The 16,487-nt window shown below is 34.6% G+C and overlaps 2 protein-coding genes and 1 long non-coding RNA gene across 10 annotated transcripts; 1 reads left to right on the top strand and 2 right to left on the bottom strand.

Annotated features, from left to right (window-relative positions):
• Nucleotides 1-2: 2 nt before the first annotated feature.
• Nucleotides 3-2,093, bottom strand: LOC116843468. 4 transcript variants are annotated; one of them, XR_004377888.1, is made up of 4 exons: nt 1,943-2,093; nt 1,677-1,852; nt 1,329-1,575; nt 3-1,249 (listed from the first exon to the last, which is right to left on the bottom strand). It is a non-coding gene; the product is annotated as an uncharacterized LOC116843468 (long non-coding RNA). The 4 variants fall into 4 exon arrangements; XR_004377887.1 differs by having other exon boundaries at nt 3-1,221; XR_004377886.1 differs by having other exon boundaries at nt 3-1,221; nt 1,345-1,575.
• Nucleotides 2,094-2,110: 17 nt separating this feature from the next.
• Nucleotides 2,111-6,958, top strand: LOC116843467. 5 transcript variants are annotated; one of them, XR_004377883.1, is made up of 6 exons: nt 2,993-3,322; nt 3,597-3,765; nt 4,149-4,411; nt 5,752-5,902; nt 6,007-6,222; nt 6,373-6,953. XR_004377883.1 is itself a non-coding variant. In XM_032813909.1 (6 exons), exons 2-6 carry the CDS (start codon nt 3,618-3,620, stop codon nt 6,419-6,421), a joined length of 846 nt encoding a protein of 281 aa, XP_032669800.1. In that variant the 5' UTR covers nt 2,998-3,322; nt 3,600-3,617; the 3' UTR covers nt 6,422-6,952. The 5 variants fall into 5 exon arrangements, 3 of the variants coding, with proteins under 3 accessions (XP_032669801.1, XP_032669800.1, XP_032669799.1); XM_032813909.1 differs by having other exon boundaries at nt 2,998-3,322; nt 3,600-3,765; nt 5,988-6,222; nt 6,373-6,952; XM_032813908.1 differs by having other exon boundaries at nt 2,998-3,322; nt 5,988-6,222; nt 6,373-6,952.
• A 512-nt stretch (nt 6,959-7,470) lies between these two features.
• LOC116843462 (1-phosphatidylinositol 4,5-bisphosphate phosphodiesterase-like) lies at nt 7,471-16,045 on the bottom strand. The gene is made up of 19 exons (XM_032813895.1): nt 15,794-16,045; nt 15,620-15,682; nt 15,359-15,499; nt 14,947-15,026; nt 14,661-14,796; nt 14,327-14,427; nt 14,081-14,247; nt 13,368-13,578; nt 12,994-13,252; nt 12,709-12,909; nt 12,420-12,564; nt 11,414-11,571; nt 10,760-11,162; nt 9,782-9,952; nt 9,543-9,683; nt 9,157-9,331; nt 8,852-9,055; nt 8,443-8,689; nt 7,471-7,994 (listed from the first exon to the last, which is right to left on the bottom strand). The coding sequence occupies exons 1-19, from the start codon at nt 15,962-15,964 to the stop codon at nt 7,926-7,928; spliced, it is 3,243 nt and encodes a 1,080-aa protein (XP_032669786.1). The 5' UTR covers nt 15,965-16,045; the 3' UTR covers nt 7,471-7,925.
• Between the last annotated feature and the right edge of the window lie 442 nt (nt 16,046-16,487).

The following is a 16,487-nucleotide window of genomic DNA, read 5'->3' as shown; positions in this document are numbered from 1 at the left end:
ATATCAAAATCTGAAATCAGCGGAATTATATGCAATATTGATGATATTTCGATTTTGGTAAAATGCATTTCCCGAATATTATTTCTCATATTTCATATCTGCATACCAACTATTAACAGCCGTTACGAACAATATTAATCGTATTGCTGAAAATGATATGCTGTCATAATTACAATGTGAAGGAGCACACAACCGTTGCGCAGTGTTATGAAGAGTCTGTTTTCGTAGAAAAAAAATCGTCTTATGAGACGTAACATACAAAGTTTTCTTCTTGTAAACTAAAAATATAAAATTTGTAATATCATAACGTGCATAAATAACACAAATTTTTTTATCAAATACTGACCTGACAATACCAGAAATTAGAATGAATTAAAAGAATTATCGTGTAAAACTGTACCTATGTCAAAAACTTATGGTATATTAGCACTGAACAGTTGAATTCATACTTACGAGTACAATTTTGTTACACATAGAAATCCGTTTTGGACGACAAATTTGACCGCTTCGTTCTTATACATCTCGATACTTTGCAACATGACAGAAAAGCGAATTATCGACGCGTTGCTTTATGAAATCAATAGGATTTTACTAACAAGAATAATTGGCTGCGTTGAACAAAGAAAACTGTTTTGTAACTATTGTAAAATTTAAAAATCTGATTATTTTTTATTATATGCTGTTAGATTCACTTAAAATTAAAAACAGCCAGATTCACTAATTTTACAACAGTTGCAAGTAGCTTTCTCTGCTGAGCACAGCCAATTATCTTTATTTCCGTTTTATTTCTCTTTTATTATTTATCAATTGTGATTTTTATTAACCATTTGTTATAAAGATATCTCGTTGCGCATAGTGGCTTACATTGTTTTTCTCTCGTTCTGTGGGAATTTTTGCTTACGTGCTATGAAAAAGTAATAGCCAGCTGCGGTATTCAGTCGGAACACAGCGTTGAATGCACGTTTCCACTCATCCCGTCGATATTTGTATTCAAGTTCTGGACTTGCTGCTTATGCGTGATTTTGAGTTTCTCCTTCTCACGACTCTGTTTGATCTGTGCACAGTCTTCCTCCCCTCATAAACTTTTTCGTGTCCTGCTGCTTCTTGTCGTGAAGCTGTCGATCTTTGTCACCTTTTGTTTTCAATGTCTTGTCGTTCATCATTTCCTTGGCCGTTTCCACGAACGCTTTCGTCTAATTGGTATTCATATCCTTAATGTCCCTGCAACGTTCACGTGATTTCACTTGAGCTACATGGCGAAAGGAAAATTGCAATTTTCGTTACACGCGTGGATCGATCAACGGCGGATCGCAACCGAATGAAATTACGCCTGGATGAAGTTACGTCGGAATAAAGTTGCGTCGAACGAACTTGTCCTGTTTCGTCTGCATCTGCTTCACCTGCGAGGCTTGCACAACTTCGATCAACCTCTTTAATTCGTCGTGCCAGCTCTACGTTTGATTCGTCAGCAATTCCCACTCTTCTTTCCACTGCTTTTCCATTATAGCGGACCATTGTGCTGCTTGCTCGCTTATAACTTTCTTCACGTTGGCGTCTTGCAACAGAGCGTTCTTGCTGAAAGTATTGAAAGTACAAAATTTCGCGAACTGACCACCGACCGGAATTATGATCAAAGTTAGCAGGGTGATGTCAAACTGTCAACTGGGGAAATATACTCTTTGCCTTTTGTCAGCTTCTCGATAGCGCTGCAGTGATTCTTCTGCGTCGTTTGTCTCTCCTTTGTATGCTTCTTTCTCATGGTGTCTAGCTTCTTCTCATGCTTATTGCCCGGCTTGAAAGCTTTCTCTTTCTTCAACGAGTCCAAATGTGATGGGCTCCAGTTTCAGCTCCTCTGTCGGAATCGCACAACAAGGATTGCCATTATAATGCGAAATTATTACACGAATCACTTGTTATGCGGAGAATTCATATTCCGACGTACCTCTCTTCGTTCCCCTGTTATGTGACTCGATGTCACTCTTGATCGGACTTGGCAGTAAGAAAAAGAAAAAATTAGTATATATATGTTTGACAGAGATAACTTCCATCAAAATCATCTTTTCTTCGTCTCTTCTTCCTTTTTCTTCTTAGTTTCCACCTTGTATCCGTCTGCTCTATTTCTAATCTCTTCATCCTTTTTTGTTAGTTTATACACAAGCAATGTGTCCTTATCAGTGTATCCTTAACAATAGGAATTGAACGACATGCCCCAAGTGCCTCGAGAGAGAATGTATGCCATGTGTACTGGTATGTATATAATTTTAATACTTGCTAAAGTGATTGGCAGTTTAGTTACATTAATGCTTATGCATATATTATGGATATTAGAAATTTACAGTTTATTGAAACTAAGTACATACACGGATTTCTGTAAAATATTTCATCAAGTAAATCCAATAATATGTTATTATAAAATACGATTTATTTCGCATTATGTAAGTGAAAGAAAGTTCTTGGTAAAATATATCCTTAAAATTCTTGTAATTCTAGGAAAAATTTTTAAACATTTTCATGGTATTTTTAAATTTTTATTTATACAAATTGAACCATATTTTTCTCCAAAATATTCCAACAGAAAAATTATAAACAATATTTTTCAATATTCGCAGATTTCTTCCAAATAAACATTTCTGAGAACATTTAAGATATTTTGATAAAATTTCAAATTTGCGTTAATTATGAGCTTTGATAAATAACAATTATGTATAAATCCTATCAAAACTTAATAAATTTAAATTAGATTGTTTTGCATAAAAACTGATGACAACGTAATTTTGATAAAATTATTTCTCAAAATTATAAGTAGACCGTAACAAAAAGTATCTCATATAAAATCACTGAAATTACATCAATATTCATTGTCTATTTTAGCTAAAGTACGACTGTTACAATACAAATATTTCGGTCCAAACCAGAAATCTTTTACTTTTTCAAATTTGTTTTAACGGAAACATCTATTTATATCAATACAACTACAAGGCTAGTAACGTATTCTAAAATTCTAATGTTATTGTCTCTATGAAATGTTATATATGCAAAAAGTTTGAAAATTCAAAACAATATATTATCTTGCCTAACCGCAAGACTAATATAAAAGTAACATATTAATCGTGACATTACTTTTGAGTTATATAACTGTGACAACCTTTATTGTCAACAATATTCTTGGCTTTCTCTCTCTCTATAGAAGTATATCGTCAAGTCAAGCTCGACTAGGATATTCCTTATGTAGTTTTACCGTTATACCTAGTAATTTCTCTGTAGATTTTGTTTAAATCCTTTCGTTGGATCTACATTGATACATTGCAAATTCAAACAATAGGTATGTAAAATCTTATGTTACGTCAAAGAGAATAAAATTCTTAATAAAAGCGAAATATTGTTGAGTCACTCCAACGAAAGGAAAAGTTAATGCGATTCCATCAACACATCATAAGAGTTACATTTATTTATATATTATTTTTATATATTCACATATTACCTTAACTACACAGAAATAACTCATTTACATAATTAATAGCCTAATTATGTTACTATTTTTATAATAAACTGTACTTAATTTAATAATACTGATTTTGTATTTGTATTTGTTGTAGTAGCATATCTCTTAATCAGATATGGACGAAGTAGATTTACCAATGATATTATTTTATGCAATATTACATATAATAATAATGTTATACGGATATTCAATAAAGGTTAAACTAATTTTAGTACTATTAACCTCGATACAACTAAGTATGCTAAATTACGAAATTATTGGAGGTATATATCTATACAGAACATTTTTATAAATTTATTTTTTCATAAATATATCTGTGCAGCTTCGTACAATCAACTTTAACTGATTAGTAACCGTTAAATTTGTTATAATAATACTTAGGACTTAAACACTACTAATTTTTTAAATTTCTTTTATATATTTTAACTTTTTCAATTGTTACATTTCCAATTTTTATTTTTACTCTTCCAATTTTTGAGTGTTAAATTTATTGTATATTATTTTTAGTATGATTATTGTGCATGGGTATCTTAATTAAGATTTTCTATCTTGTTTTTCATTATATATATATACGTTAAAAAACAATTTATATAATTTTAAAAGTATATTTCATTTTTTTAAAGAAATGTCAAATTATTTTTTTCAGCTAGAACAAAGTTTATGCAAATATTTTATGTATCTCGTATGGTTTTATCATTAATAACTTTGAATCTATGTTGGGTCAAAATAGAATGGTCCCCTAATGCAATACTAGAATATATGATAATAAACAAGCATATGAGCTTTTATAATATATTTTTAATATTTACTCAAATCTTCGGCGATTATCTTGCATTCATATTTGTGCCTATAATGTGGTCCTATTTTGGATACAAACAATCATTAAGTTGCTCTACAATGTTTCATAAAGTAAGTTTAGTAGACATTAATAGAATACAATTTCTTTTTCCACAGATAGAAAGTATTTTCCAGTGAAAAAAACTTTAGAATATTATATGTAACTTTTTACAATATGCAAATATTTGATTTGTTGAAAAGCTTTTTCATAATTTTCCTTAGTAGAAATTTATAAGAGCCTTGACAAATATGACTTTATAATTTATTTAAATATTCTTCTTTCAATCAAAATTTTTTAGTATATTTTAAACATTTAGATAGAATGTGAAATTGGTATTAAACATGAGCTGCGTTTATAAAAAATTATTAGATACAAATTCTAAATTATATATATGGGGCATTCTCTGTCAACCGGACATCCTTCTCTGCCTAAAATTCCTTCCATTAAAAAAAAATCGTGCGATAGCTCAAATTGAAGCTTGAAGCATCTAGTTTCCAATGTCACATGGCACTTATTGAAATTGTCACATATAGATGCCATTATGGTACCATAAGAGCTTCTGCGTTTTTCTGATATAGTTTACTAGTTACACAGTATTATGGTACCATAACACCATATTGGCACCATATTGGCATATCGTAGGTATTTATCATGTTCCAGATTCGTGCGTTCCAAAAACCCTAAAGCAGAAATTTCTAAACCATTCTTTTGAAAATTTGAGGAGTTGTACAGTACCATGGCACCATGCCATCATATTGGCACCATATTGTCAGATTCCATTATTTTATGTTCCGTATGTATTTAGCAACACCGAAAACTTCTTAGCAGTGATTTCCAAGCCGTCAAGACTGTCCTTGCTTTAATCATAGAATTCACGAGATTCCATATGAGATTGACCTTATGGTACCAGAATGGCACCTATATGTAAGAATTTCAAAAAGTGCCATGTGGCACTAAAAACTAGATGCTTCAAGCTTTAATTTGAGCTATTGTTTTTTTTTATGGAACGAATTCTGGGGGTGTCCGGTTGACAGAGAATGCCCCATATATATTTTTTCGCTTAAAAAATATATATTTTCTTAGACAAAAAATTTACGAAATCTGAACAAACTTAGTATGTTTTTCTCAGAATTCTTCATAATTAAGAAATAAAGAGTTGTGAAACATTTCTAGGTCCTTTACGAAAAGTTTTTTCTTCTAGATTATTATTAAGCAAACTTCTTTAAATAACACATACGCTTATGATATATAAATATGTAGCTTATACACACATTTTAATATTAATTTTAATATAAATTTATGGAATTCACACGCATAACATGTCGCATTCTAATATATACAGAGCTATTACTTCATGCAGTTAATTTTAATGTAATTTTACTATTAATTTGATAAATATGATAATTTTTAGAGTCATTGGATGGACGCATTTGTTTTGGAATGCTTATTGACTATAATTCATAGACTATCAATTTATTATGTAGTAAATTTCAGCGAACGTCTATCTAAGATTTGGTTTACAATTATATCAAGTATTTTGCTGATACTTTCTATATTTATAGGTTAGATGTTATACAATATCCTTATTCTTTTTTTTAAACATGATATACTATTTTAATAATATTTCACAAATAATATGTATTTTAGGATATTTTTTGGTCGGCAGTTTCCACAATCCAGCGTTAGGAGCTTCTCTCAGATTCAGTTGTTCAGGACTTCGTGACTATCACAGTCTAGTTCATTGGGCTGCCCTGTTTTGCGGATCTCTTTGTGCCTTGGTTATATTGCGTTTATGCAATCAATTGGCATACTACATAGCATCTAGATTAGATACCAGAAATACCAGAAATTACATTGTATTTAAGGATATCAGATATGAGGGGTGAGTTATATATTTAAATTATTATTATAACATTACATGTTTAATGTAAATTATTATAATAACATTACATGTTAAATTACATGTTTAAATAATAAACTTATCTATTATGTTATATTAATAAATATATATTTATATTTTCGTTACATATAGAAGTCAACAAATAATAATTCGTAAATGCAGTATAGATTTGAACGTGTAGATTCCCAATGGAATAATGTTCTTTTAGACAGCATAGATGGTAGTAATTCAATTTTGGAATAATGTACTATATTAAAAGGAACAAGAATGCAATTAACAATATAAAATATTTGATAATGTATGCAAAAATATATAATATTTATATAAATATTATAAATAATTATATAAATGGGTTTATTATAAATAATTTTAAGTGCTTGCAATCTAGATTAAATGGGAGAAATAAATGATCAATTGTTTATTATTGTTAAAAGAAAATGTCCTCGTACAATCATTAGTATAATTGTAGAAAGTTAGTTTTACTCACATCTGAAATATATTTTAATATATTATATGTTTTATATAAAAATGTATACTTTAACATATTTGTTACTGCGATTTATTTAAATAACTCTCTCCACAGACCATTTCATATTTTCTTTTTTATATAATTATGTAAAACAGATTTTGTTTGATAATATGAACGTAGAGAGATAAATTATTATTGTCATATATATGTAATAACGGTAAAAAACGTTGTCACACATATTTTACATTAGTAGTGAACGTATTAATACATGCAAATATAAATATATTTATATACAAGTGTTCATATATGCATATATAAATATATATATAAATATAAATATAAATATATCTAAATATATTTATACTTATATACATGTATATGTATCAAATATTATGCAATACTACTGTGATTTATTATACAATACAATATATTGAATACTACCGTAATTTATTATACAATACAATATATTGAAATATTATTCAATTGGTCTTAATTAAGGTATATTGTTAAAACTGCTGTAATGTGTATGTATGTTTATTTATTATTAGCGATTTATTATTGATAAATTGAACAACGTTCAACATCTTAATAGATGTATAGAACGTGATATATGTACGACATAAATGTCATGTATATTTTATGATACATTTTATATAAGAAAAGTATTTTTTAAATAAAGTTTTTAACCTCTATGTAATTTCGACAAAATTATTTTCCTTATTATTTTATTACAGTTACCAGTAGGTTGTATAAAAATTACATTATAAAAAACTATCATAATTTATTTATAACAGAATATACATGAAAATTGCTATCACGTTATCAATATGATATCAAAATCTGAAATCAGCGGGATTATAAACATAATTGATGATATTTCGACTTTTGCAAGTTGAATTTCCCGGATATTATTTCTCATATTTCGTATCTACATACCACGAAGAGCGTGTTTTCATAGAAAAAGCTGTCTTATGAGTACGTAACATAAAAAAGTAACATTTTCTTCTTGCAAACTAAAAATATAGGGTCTGAAATATCATAACATGTACATGTAATAAATAACACAAATTTTTTATCAAACACTGACTTCACAGTTCCAGAAATTGGAGCGAATTAAAAGAATTATCATATAAAATCGTACTTATTTTAAAAACTCATATTTTTCACGATATATTAGCACTAAACAGTGGAATTTATAGTTACGAATACAATTTTGTTACACGTAGAATTCCGTCTTGGACGATAAATCGTACTCGACCGCCTCGTTCTTGTACATTTCGATACCCTGCAACATGACAGAAAAGCGAATTATTCGACGCGTTGCTTCATGAACTCAATAGTAATTTTACTAACAAGAATTATTAGCTGTGTTTAGCACAAAAAACTGTTTTGTAGCTATTGTAAAATTTATGAATTTGATTATTTTTTATTATATGCTATTAGATTCAATCAAAATTAAAAACAGCCAGATTCATTAATTTTGCAACAGTTGCAAAGAAACTTTTTTGCTAAGCACAGCCACTTATCTTTTTATTTCCGTTTTATTTCTCTTTTATTATTTATCAATTATGATTTTTATTAACTATTCGTTGTAAATGATATCTCATTGTGCATAGTAGATCACGTTGTCTTTCTCTCGTTCTGTCGGAATTTTTATTTACGTGATGTGAAAAAGTAATACTCAGCCACGATATTTGGTCGGAACACAGCGTTGAACGCACGTTTCCACTCACCCCGTCGATATCCGTGTCCAAGTTCTGGACTTGCTGCTCATGTGTGACTTTGAGTTTCTCCTTCTCACGACCCTGCTTGATCTGCACGGTCTTCCTCTCCTCCATAAACTTCTTTGTGTTCTGCTGCTTCTTCTCGCGAAGCCGTCGATCCTTGTCGCCCTTTGTCTTCAAGGTCTTGTCATTCATCACCTCCTTGGCCGTTTCCACGGACGCTTTCGCCTGATTGGTATTCATGTCCTTAATGTCCCTGCAACGTCCATGTGATTTCACTTGAGCTACATGGCGAAAGGGAAATTGGAATTTACTTCGTTACACGCGTGAATCGATCAACGATTCGAACGGCGGATCGCAACCGAATGAAATTACGTCTGAATGAAGTTACGTCGGAATAAAGTTATGTCGAACGAACTTGTCGTGTTTCGCCTGCATCTGTTTCACCTGCGAGGCTTGCACAACTTCGATCAACCTCTTTAATTCGTCGCGCGAGCTCTGCGTTTGATTCTTCAGCAATTCCCACTCCTCTTTCCGCTGCTTTTCCATCATAGCGGACCATTGTGCTGTTTGCTCGCTTATAACTTTCTTCACGTTGGCGTCTTGCAGCAGAGCGTTCTTGCTGAAAGTATCGAAAGTACAAAATTTCGCGAAGCGACCACCGAACGGAATTACGATTAAAGTTAGTAGGGTGGTGTCAAGCTGTCAACTGGGGAAACATACTCTTTGCCTTTTGTCAGCTTCTCGATAGCGCTGCAGTGATTCTTCTGCATCGTTTGTCTCTCCTTTGTATGCTTCTTTCTCATGGTGTCTAGCTCCTTCTGATGTTTCTTACCCGGTTTGAAAGCTTTCTCCTTCTTCAACGAGTCCAACGTGATGGGCTCCAGTTTCAGCTCCTCTGTCGGAATCGCACAACAAGGATTGCCATTATATCAGTGCGAAATTGTATTACGCGAATCACTTGTTATACGGAGAATTAATATTCCGTCGTGACTCTCTACGTTCCTCTATCATGCGACTTAACGTCACTCTTAAGTTTGACTTAAGAGCTATAAGAAAAAAAAAAAAAAAATGGGTACATACATATCTGACACAGATAACTTCCATACCTTTCTTCGCCTCTTCCTCCTTTTTCTTCTTAGCTTCCGCCTTGGTATCCGTCTGCTCTATTCCTAGTCCCTTCATCGTTTCGGTCTGTTTCTCGGCGGCCTTGCTGAAGCCACCCGGATCCGACAAGGCGGCCATAAAGTCTGCAATCAGAAACGTGCTTGAACGAGGAAGAAAGAGAGAAGGAGAGACTGCGAAGCGGACTACGTTGCTATTTTTGAGTCGCGACTTTAGATGCTACCTTCAAATCCGTCGGGAACATAAATCTTTAGTTCTATGTTGCAAAAGAGCATAGGCAGCGCCATCGGAAAGTTCGCCTCAGTTTTCAAGGAGATATGTCTGTAGCCGGCCTGTAGACCGTCTAAGGGCAGGATTCGTTGTCCGAGCAATTTGCCGTTTTCCTCATATACACCTGTGTGTGAAATGGGAAGCACAATTTCAAAAGCAAAGAAATCACACAGAAAAATATTATCCTACTGTTGAGGAAAGAGAGAATATTTTTTCTCGGTTATATATAATCTTAGAAAATTAATAAAATAATTTGATAAAATATATCTATCACAGATATATCAAGATTTTAAAAATTCATTATGAGTTTCAGAAAAAATATTTATTCTTTTTACAAGAATATTAGAAAATTTTCTTGAAGAAAAAGTTGCTTTAATTCTATATTGCAAGCCGCGAATTTTTGTTTTAATTCAATATTCTTTTAATTAACATTGCTAAACTTGCTAGGATTAAAAATTATTTTGAATAAATTGAGTGGAAATTGATGATGAATTTGATAGAATTTACGAGGGTAAACTTACGAAATATTTGAAACAAATGACATTTACTTGAACACAGTTTGCATTTTTCTGTGTATCTTGAATAATTACAAGTGCATGTTTTACTCGCAAACTAGATGAAATCTATTTGAAATTTACGGTAAAAAGGGACACTTTGTTTTACTACAAAGAACGCTTTGAAAGAAGAAGAAAAATACAAGAGAAAAAAAATTGTCACAAACAGGATTTTTTTATACTTGGCCTGTGTGCGAAACACGAAATGTAAAAAGCATGATAAAAAGAAAGAAAAATATATACTTATCTACGAATTGGTATAATTCTCAATAATCACAAATATGTATTTTACTCGCGAGTGACATGAGATCTGCTTCAGATTTACGGTGAAGAAAAGTATATCATTACGAAAGAAAAAAGGAAATATTACACGATACCGAATCGGAGTACCGCCAGATCGGGAAGCACAACTTTCCGGAATAAGAATGGCTCCTCGTTGTAGACCGGATTCAAGCCGTTCGCCGGCACCATTCGTGTTCTGAATTCTTTCTTGATCGTGTCCGCCGGTAGACCGTACATATCCACCTCCACGTATGTGCCGATCTTTTTGTCCGACAGGAATTGCCCGGCTATAACCTGGACCGCGCATTGCGCGGTGATGATGCCGTCGACGTCCTCGGAAAAGGGGTCGAAGCTTCGATCCGGTCGGCGCATGAAGTCAGGCTTCAGCAGGTAGCCCGTTGTGCCGTTGTACTCGAATTTCCCCTGATTGAGTTGCATCGGTAGATCGGGGGTTTGGAAATTCAGCGCCACCATCTGGCAGCCGGCGTTCCAAAAGACCTGAAAATGAGAAGCGTGGAGTGATCGCGTCGCGTGGAGAGAGGCTCCATCGAGAATCCCGTTTTCTCTTTTTATCTTTCTCTCTCTTCCTCTTTCTCTTTCTCACGGCTACGGATAATCAGGGGTCACGGGAGATACGGGAGAGGAAAGAGATCGCGTGACACGGTCTGTACCAAACCGTTAGATCCACGGAGATACGTGAGTAATAACTTGGCATAGAATTTAAGCGCGCTCTGTATTATTGCAGATACCTGGGGCATGTAATTCGACGAATCAGCCCTCGTGCCCTTTGGATATATTCGACTCATTTGCCGCTTGTTGTAATTAACGAACTCCACGGAGTGAGTTTTCAGATAGTTAAGAGCGGCAGTCTCGGAGAACGAAGACATATTATGATGTATATTCTTGCCTGCAACGTCGGGGTTGAGACATTAGTACATGTCGCGCGTGCGACTCGCGTGCACGTGTACGCTCATTCATTTCACCCTTCTTAAGGCAATGTGACACACACACATATACACACACACATACATAAACACGCATATTGCCACCAGCTCTATTTCAATTATTTGCTTTAATTTATAATGCGTCCTTTTGCGCCAAACCCGATACGAAAAAGTAGCATTGTAAATGTGTGTTTACATTTTGTACATTTATATACATATTTTACGTTAATTTATATGTACTCTCTCTCTTTTTCTCTCTCTCTCTCTCTCAACTTTATATATTTATTATATAACTTTATTTTTATATATCATACAAAGTGTTGGATTTCGCTACGGAGGTAAATTAAGTCAAACAGAACACCGAACTCCTTTACCATTTTGTAAACAACCACGTAAAATCTAGAATTATTAATTAAAAAGTGACTAGTGAGCGATTGCTCATTATGCGGTACACAAACTGTAACCGCGACACATGTTGTCGTGTGTGCTTGTGGATTAGATCAAATTAAACAAAAAACTTCTCTACTATTTTATAAATAACACGTAGATTTTTTATATTTTAATTAAAGAAAATTGTTAAAAGATTGCATGCGTTTGTCCGTTTATTTTATCTCTATGTGTGCCATAAGATAATATTTTCAAAAAGCTTCATAAAGTTTCAGTGTTCCGAGTCTGAAATTGATTAACCTCTTACGGTTTGCAATATCACGATTCAATTGTAAAGGAGTACGCCAGTTTGTCAAAGAATCGATTTGTCGCGAATTGGTATTGACTCCTAGGGAAAGTTTCATTTTGTTAATGCAATACGTACTCTCTGCAGTTTCAAAGCTCTGAAACTTTATTGGTTGCGCGTAGTTTATCATCGACGAGAGCCAAGGGTGACATTGCATAGTACTGCCTGTGTACTGCACCGCTTGCACCTCTTCCGTTCCTTCCTCGGCAGGAGCTTCACTCTCCTGTACAGTCAGAATTATGTCAAAGACGATTTCCCAGAAATCGTAATGTAATCGTAATCCTCATAATAAAAAACAAGAAAAGAAACGTAAAGTGAGATTTTAGGTTTCGTTTTTTTGTAAACTCTCGTTGATATAATTGATCACCTTCGGCGGCTCAGGGGGAGGCGCGGCAGCCGTGTTGGAGGGTGCGCTGGCATCCTCTATCACTTCGTCCTTGGCCTCGAACTGTCCGGCACGAAAAAGCTCGAGCTCGACCTTCTCCACTTCCGGCTTCAGCCGCTTATTCTTGATCAATATCTTGCGTTTCAGCGCGCTCGGCGGCGGAAGAGGACAACCTGGTTCGAGCTGAACGCATTTCCGACGATTGATTTCGTGCGATTGACTGGCTGATCGCGCTCATCATCAATAATTGCCGACTGTATTACTCACGGGATAATCTTTCAGCGGCTCTTTCAGCAACAAGTCGCCCAGTATCTCGTCGCAATACTTGGCTAGTTTATATTGTTGCTTCAGGCAACAATGGTTCTCGAAACTTAAGATTATAGGGTAATCGGAGGTGACGAACGCGGTGTCTCTCAATGCGTAGATCACGTCCTTGAACAAGATGTCGGTGCACATAGCCTTACCGTGAGTGATGATGGGTTCCTCGTCCTCGCCTTTGCCATCCCAGCAGTCCAGCTCAACGCATCTGTGATCGAAACATTGGCCTGTCATCTTTTAGATTTGCTTCTCGACATTATTGTGACTCAGGTTGAGTCGCAGCATCCCAATGTTGTTACGACGATTGAGGAAAATCGTATCACCTGCAACCGGCGAGCAGAACTTGTCGGTACATCTCGACGGTGCTTTTGCCGCCAATTTGACGGCCGCTGAGGTAAGTGTTGTGGCTGGAATTGATGTAATAATGCGAGAGTGGCTGTTCCATGTCCATCCATTCTTCCAGTTTGTCCAGGAACATCGGCGCGTTCTCATCCGACATCAAGTATCGTATGAAACCATCCTTCGTCAATTTTTCTACTCATTCATAACAAATATAAAATAAATATACGATAATATAATATATATATATATATATATATATATATATATATATAATATATATACATATAAAATGTAAGTTTACATTAAACACATGAAACAATTACAGAATAACTAAAAAAACAATAAAATATAACATAAATCGTGGAGAAAATATCATAATAAAAATTATATTAAAATAATATGTATTTTTTTACAATGCTTTTGTAAAAGTTGGATTATACTGTGAAATTGTAAAATAAAATTACTATGTGGAAATAGTAAATTTGATAATTTACCTGATATACGATATAAAAAACATCTTAATTACGATAGTTTTATAATGAAAAGACAAACGTGCGTAACATTCCTAAACAAATATTACAAAAATTTTGCTGTGACTTTTACTGCAATATTTTCTCCGTATATAAGAGAGCTGTGTCACATGTGCGATACGAAAGGAGATTAAATTAATAACACATTCCACGAAAAAGCTTACTCTCTGCCTTTGCTTTCTCGTCCGTTTCGTAGTCGTTTATGATTTCCGTGCACCTCTTCTCGGTGTACAGAGGATAGAGGATCTCGTTGAGTCGCGGATCCCTCTGCTTTGTATTCATAAATTCCACCAATTGTAATAAGCTTATAGCATCGGATTTCCCCTTCGTACTGGAAAACAATGCGAGAACGCATGACTTGGTAACGTTTGGAAATCGTCTTCCACGGTAGGATCCCGTCAAATACTCACATCGATTGGAAAAGTTCCTCAATATCGTTCCTCGGACAAATCTTAAAGTACAAGCTGTAAAACTTCTCGAAAGTGAAAGCTTCCGGCTCTATTTTATCGTTCTAAAACGAGAGTTTTTACAGAATGTATCATTCACTTTTGCCGGCTTGTTACAATGTGACATTGTAAACATATGTGAATCTTGTGATTTTAAATTTGAAATTTCGAACAGATATTTTATTAATAATTAATATAAATTACTGTTCGTGTCAGTGATGATTTAATGATTTTTTTGAGTGAACTTTTTGTTGTCTGCACGGTCAAAGTGCCTTTAAATTCCTCGTATTCAACTCACCTTCCCACTAGGCAAACCCAGGTCCGACAAGCCCTGATAAACGAGTTTTTCTGTCTTTCCGGAAGCAAAAGTCTTTGATATCACTTTTACAGGAACTTTTCCCTTTGGATCCACTTGGAAACTTAGCCGCATCCAGCTAGTAGATTTAATAAGCATCGAAATTTTCATTTAATGATCAAAAGGGAGAAAGAACAGAGAATGTTAGCGTTTGAAAGAATATCTATAATATACATATTTCTTTCTCACGGAGATACTACGTGAGATTCTCAAGCTAATGAGTACGTACTGCTTCATAAGCTGCGTGGTTGGACAGACATTGCAAGCTTTTGTGCTGTGCGTAATTAAACGCAAGCCCGCCTGCCAATCCTGAGTTGTTTAACCGGATTATGCGTGAGATCAGAAATAAAGAAGAGCCAAATTAAGAATATTAACCTTAATTATATTAATGATAAAGTACAACGCGCGTAGGATTGGAATAAGTATAATTAATTAAAGCATAGGGAATGAACTTTGAAATAAAGGGAAAGTCTGAAAAAGGTAAATATGTAAATAAGTAAAATATCAAATGCAAATAATTTGATCTTGATTAAAAAAAATTCAGGCGTGTGTGATTGACCGGATGATATTCGTCGATTTTCAAAGATTTATATTTGCACAGTTTCGAGCAACTTCTCTCGATCTCTCTTCTCTTTATGTACCTTAGCCGTCTGCGCGTCCGCACACACAACGTGCTGGTAGTTGATATTCGTATAGTCCACGCCGGAACATATAGTCAAACTCTTTTCGTCCAATTGTTCTAACGTTCCGTGTTTGCTCAACTTGTTGCACAACTTTGGATCCTAAATAAATCGACGAATTTTCTCTTTTTACTCATCTCTATCACCCGGCAGCACATGGTAATTTTACTCGTGACAGTTTCGACCGTTTGCCACTCTCATTCTGAAATTTTTGAGATTTACCTTCGGCGTGCCACCGCCGTAGCGAATGTCGCTCACTTGAGCCAACTCTATGACCTCCCCGTCCTACGGAAAGCATCGCGAGTTATTTGAGCGTGTCGAGAGGTAACAGTGGGACATGTTTATTCAGTTTGAGAGCGACGAGATATGCGGAGACCGTGCCCGCTGTTCGACTACCTTGCCGTCGCTTTTCCAATAGATGAAAAACCCGTACTCGTCAACTTTGAACATGCAGTTCGGCTCGTACTCGGTCGTCTCTTTGTCTTCGAACCATCGATCGAATACCGAGCCCTTCCTCAACAGCTCCGGCACTTCTATGCGCCAATTAAATTCGAATTTCTTCGTCATGGTACGGCAACTTTAAGCGGAACGAGGTAACTTGAACTCGACGTGAACTTGAGCCTGCCCGGTGCTCGAATGAACGGACAGCCACCGTGGCGGGACTCTCGTGCGCTGGCGACACATAATGCAATTAGTTATATCTAATTTGCCGTGTGAGGATTCAATAACGATCGAAGCCCGTCACGCTACGGGGCGGAATTCCAAACTTACGTAAGCGCGCGTGCCGCGGCGAAGCCACGAGCGTTACGGTCGCGCCGTATTATGCGATTGCTCAATAGCCGAACACGCGCAAAGCCATTGTCATTACGCGAATGATTGTTATTACGAGATAGGAACGATTGCGGCATCTGCGCCGCGTGATACCAATTCTGGCTTCGTTTAATTTTCGTTCACAATTTTCGAATAGAATAATGCCAAGAAATTTGGATAATTTCAAACGTATCGTTATATTCAAAATATCGTTTTGCTGGTCCAAGTAAAGTTCTAAATGTTTTACAGTTTATCGCTGTCTCCTATTCTTCTATTAGAA

Source organism: Odontomachus brunneus, unplaced genomic scaffold (assembly GCF_010583005.1).
Source record: "Odontomachus brunneus isolate Ranch 3 - 2012 unplaced genomic scaffold, Obru_v1 Obru_scaffold_033, whole genome shotgun sequence".
Lineage (NCBI taxonomy): Eukaryota > Metazoa > Arthropoda > Insecta > Hymenoptera > Formicidae > Odontomachus > Odontomachus brunneus.
The sequence above is the reverse complement of the archived record's forward strand: the minus strand, read 5'-3'. Positions and strand labels throughout refer to the sequence as shown.

Bases quoted from the DNA above. Each gene is read 5' to 3' on its own strand.
- LOC116843462 (XM_032813895.1), bottom strand. From the start codon at position 15,964: ATGACGAAGAAATTCGAATTTAATTGGCGCATAGAAGTGCCGGAGCTG. The intron at 12,565-12,708 runs GTGATCAATTAT...CTGACTGTACAG, and splicing joins CTCCCCCTGAGCCGCCGAAG to GAGAGTGAAGCTCCTGCCGA. The intron at 9,332-9,542 runs GTATGGAAGTTA...CGATTCCGACAG, and splicing joins GGAGGAAGAGGCGAAGAAAG to AGGAGCTGAAACTGGAGCCC.
- LOC116843467 (XM_032813909.1), top strand. From the start codon at position 3,618: ATGGACGAAGTAGATTTACCAATGATATTATTTTATGCAATATTACAT. The intron at 3,766-4,148 runs GTATATATCTAT...TATTTTTTTCAG, and splicing joins AAATTACGAAATTATTGGAG to CTAGAACAAAGTTTATGCAA. The intron at 4,412-5,751 runs GTAAGTTTAGTA...GATAATTTTTAG, and splicing joins GCTCTACAATGTTTCATAAA to AGTCATTGGATGGACGCATT.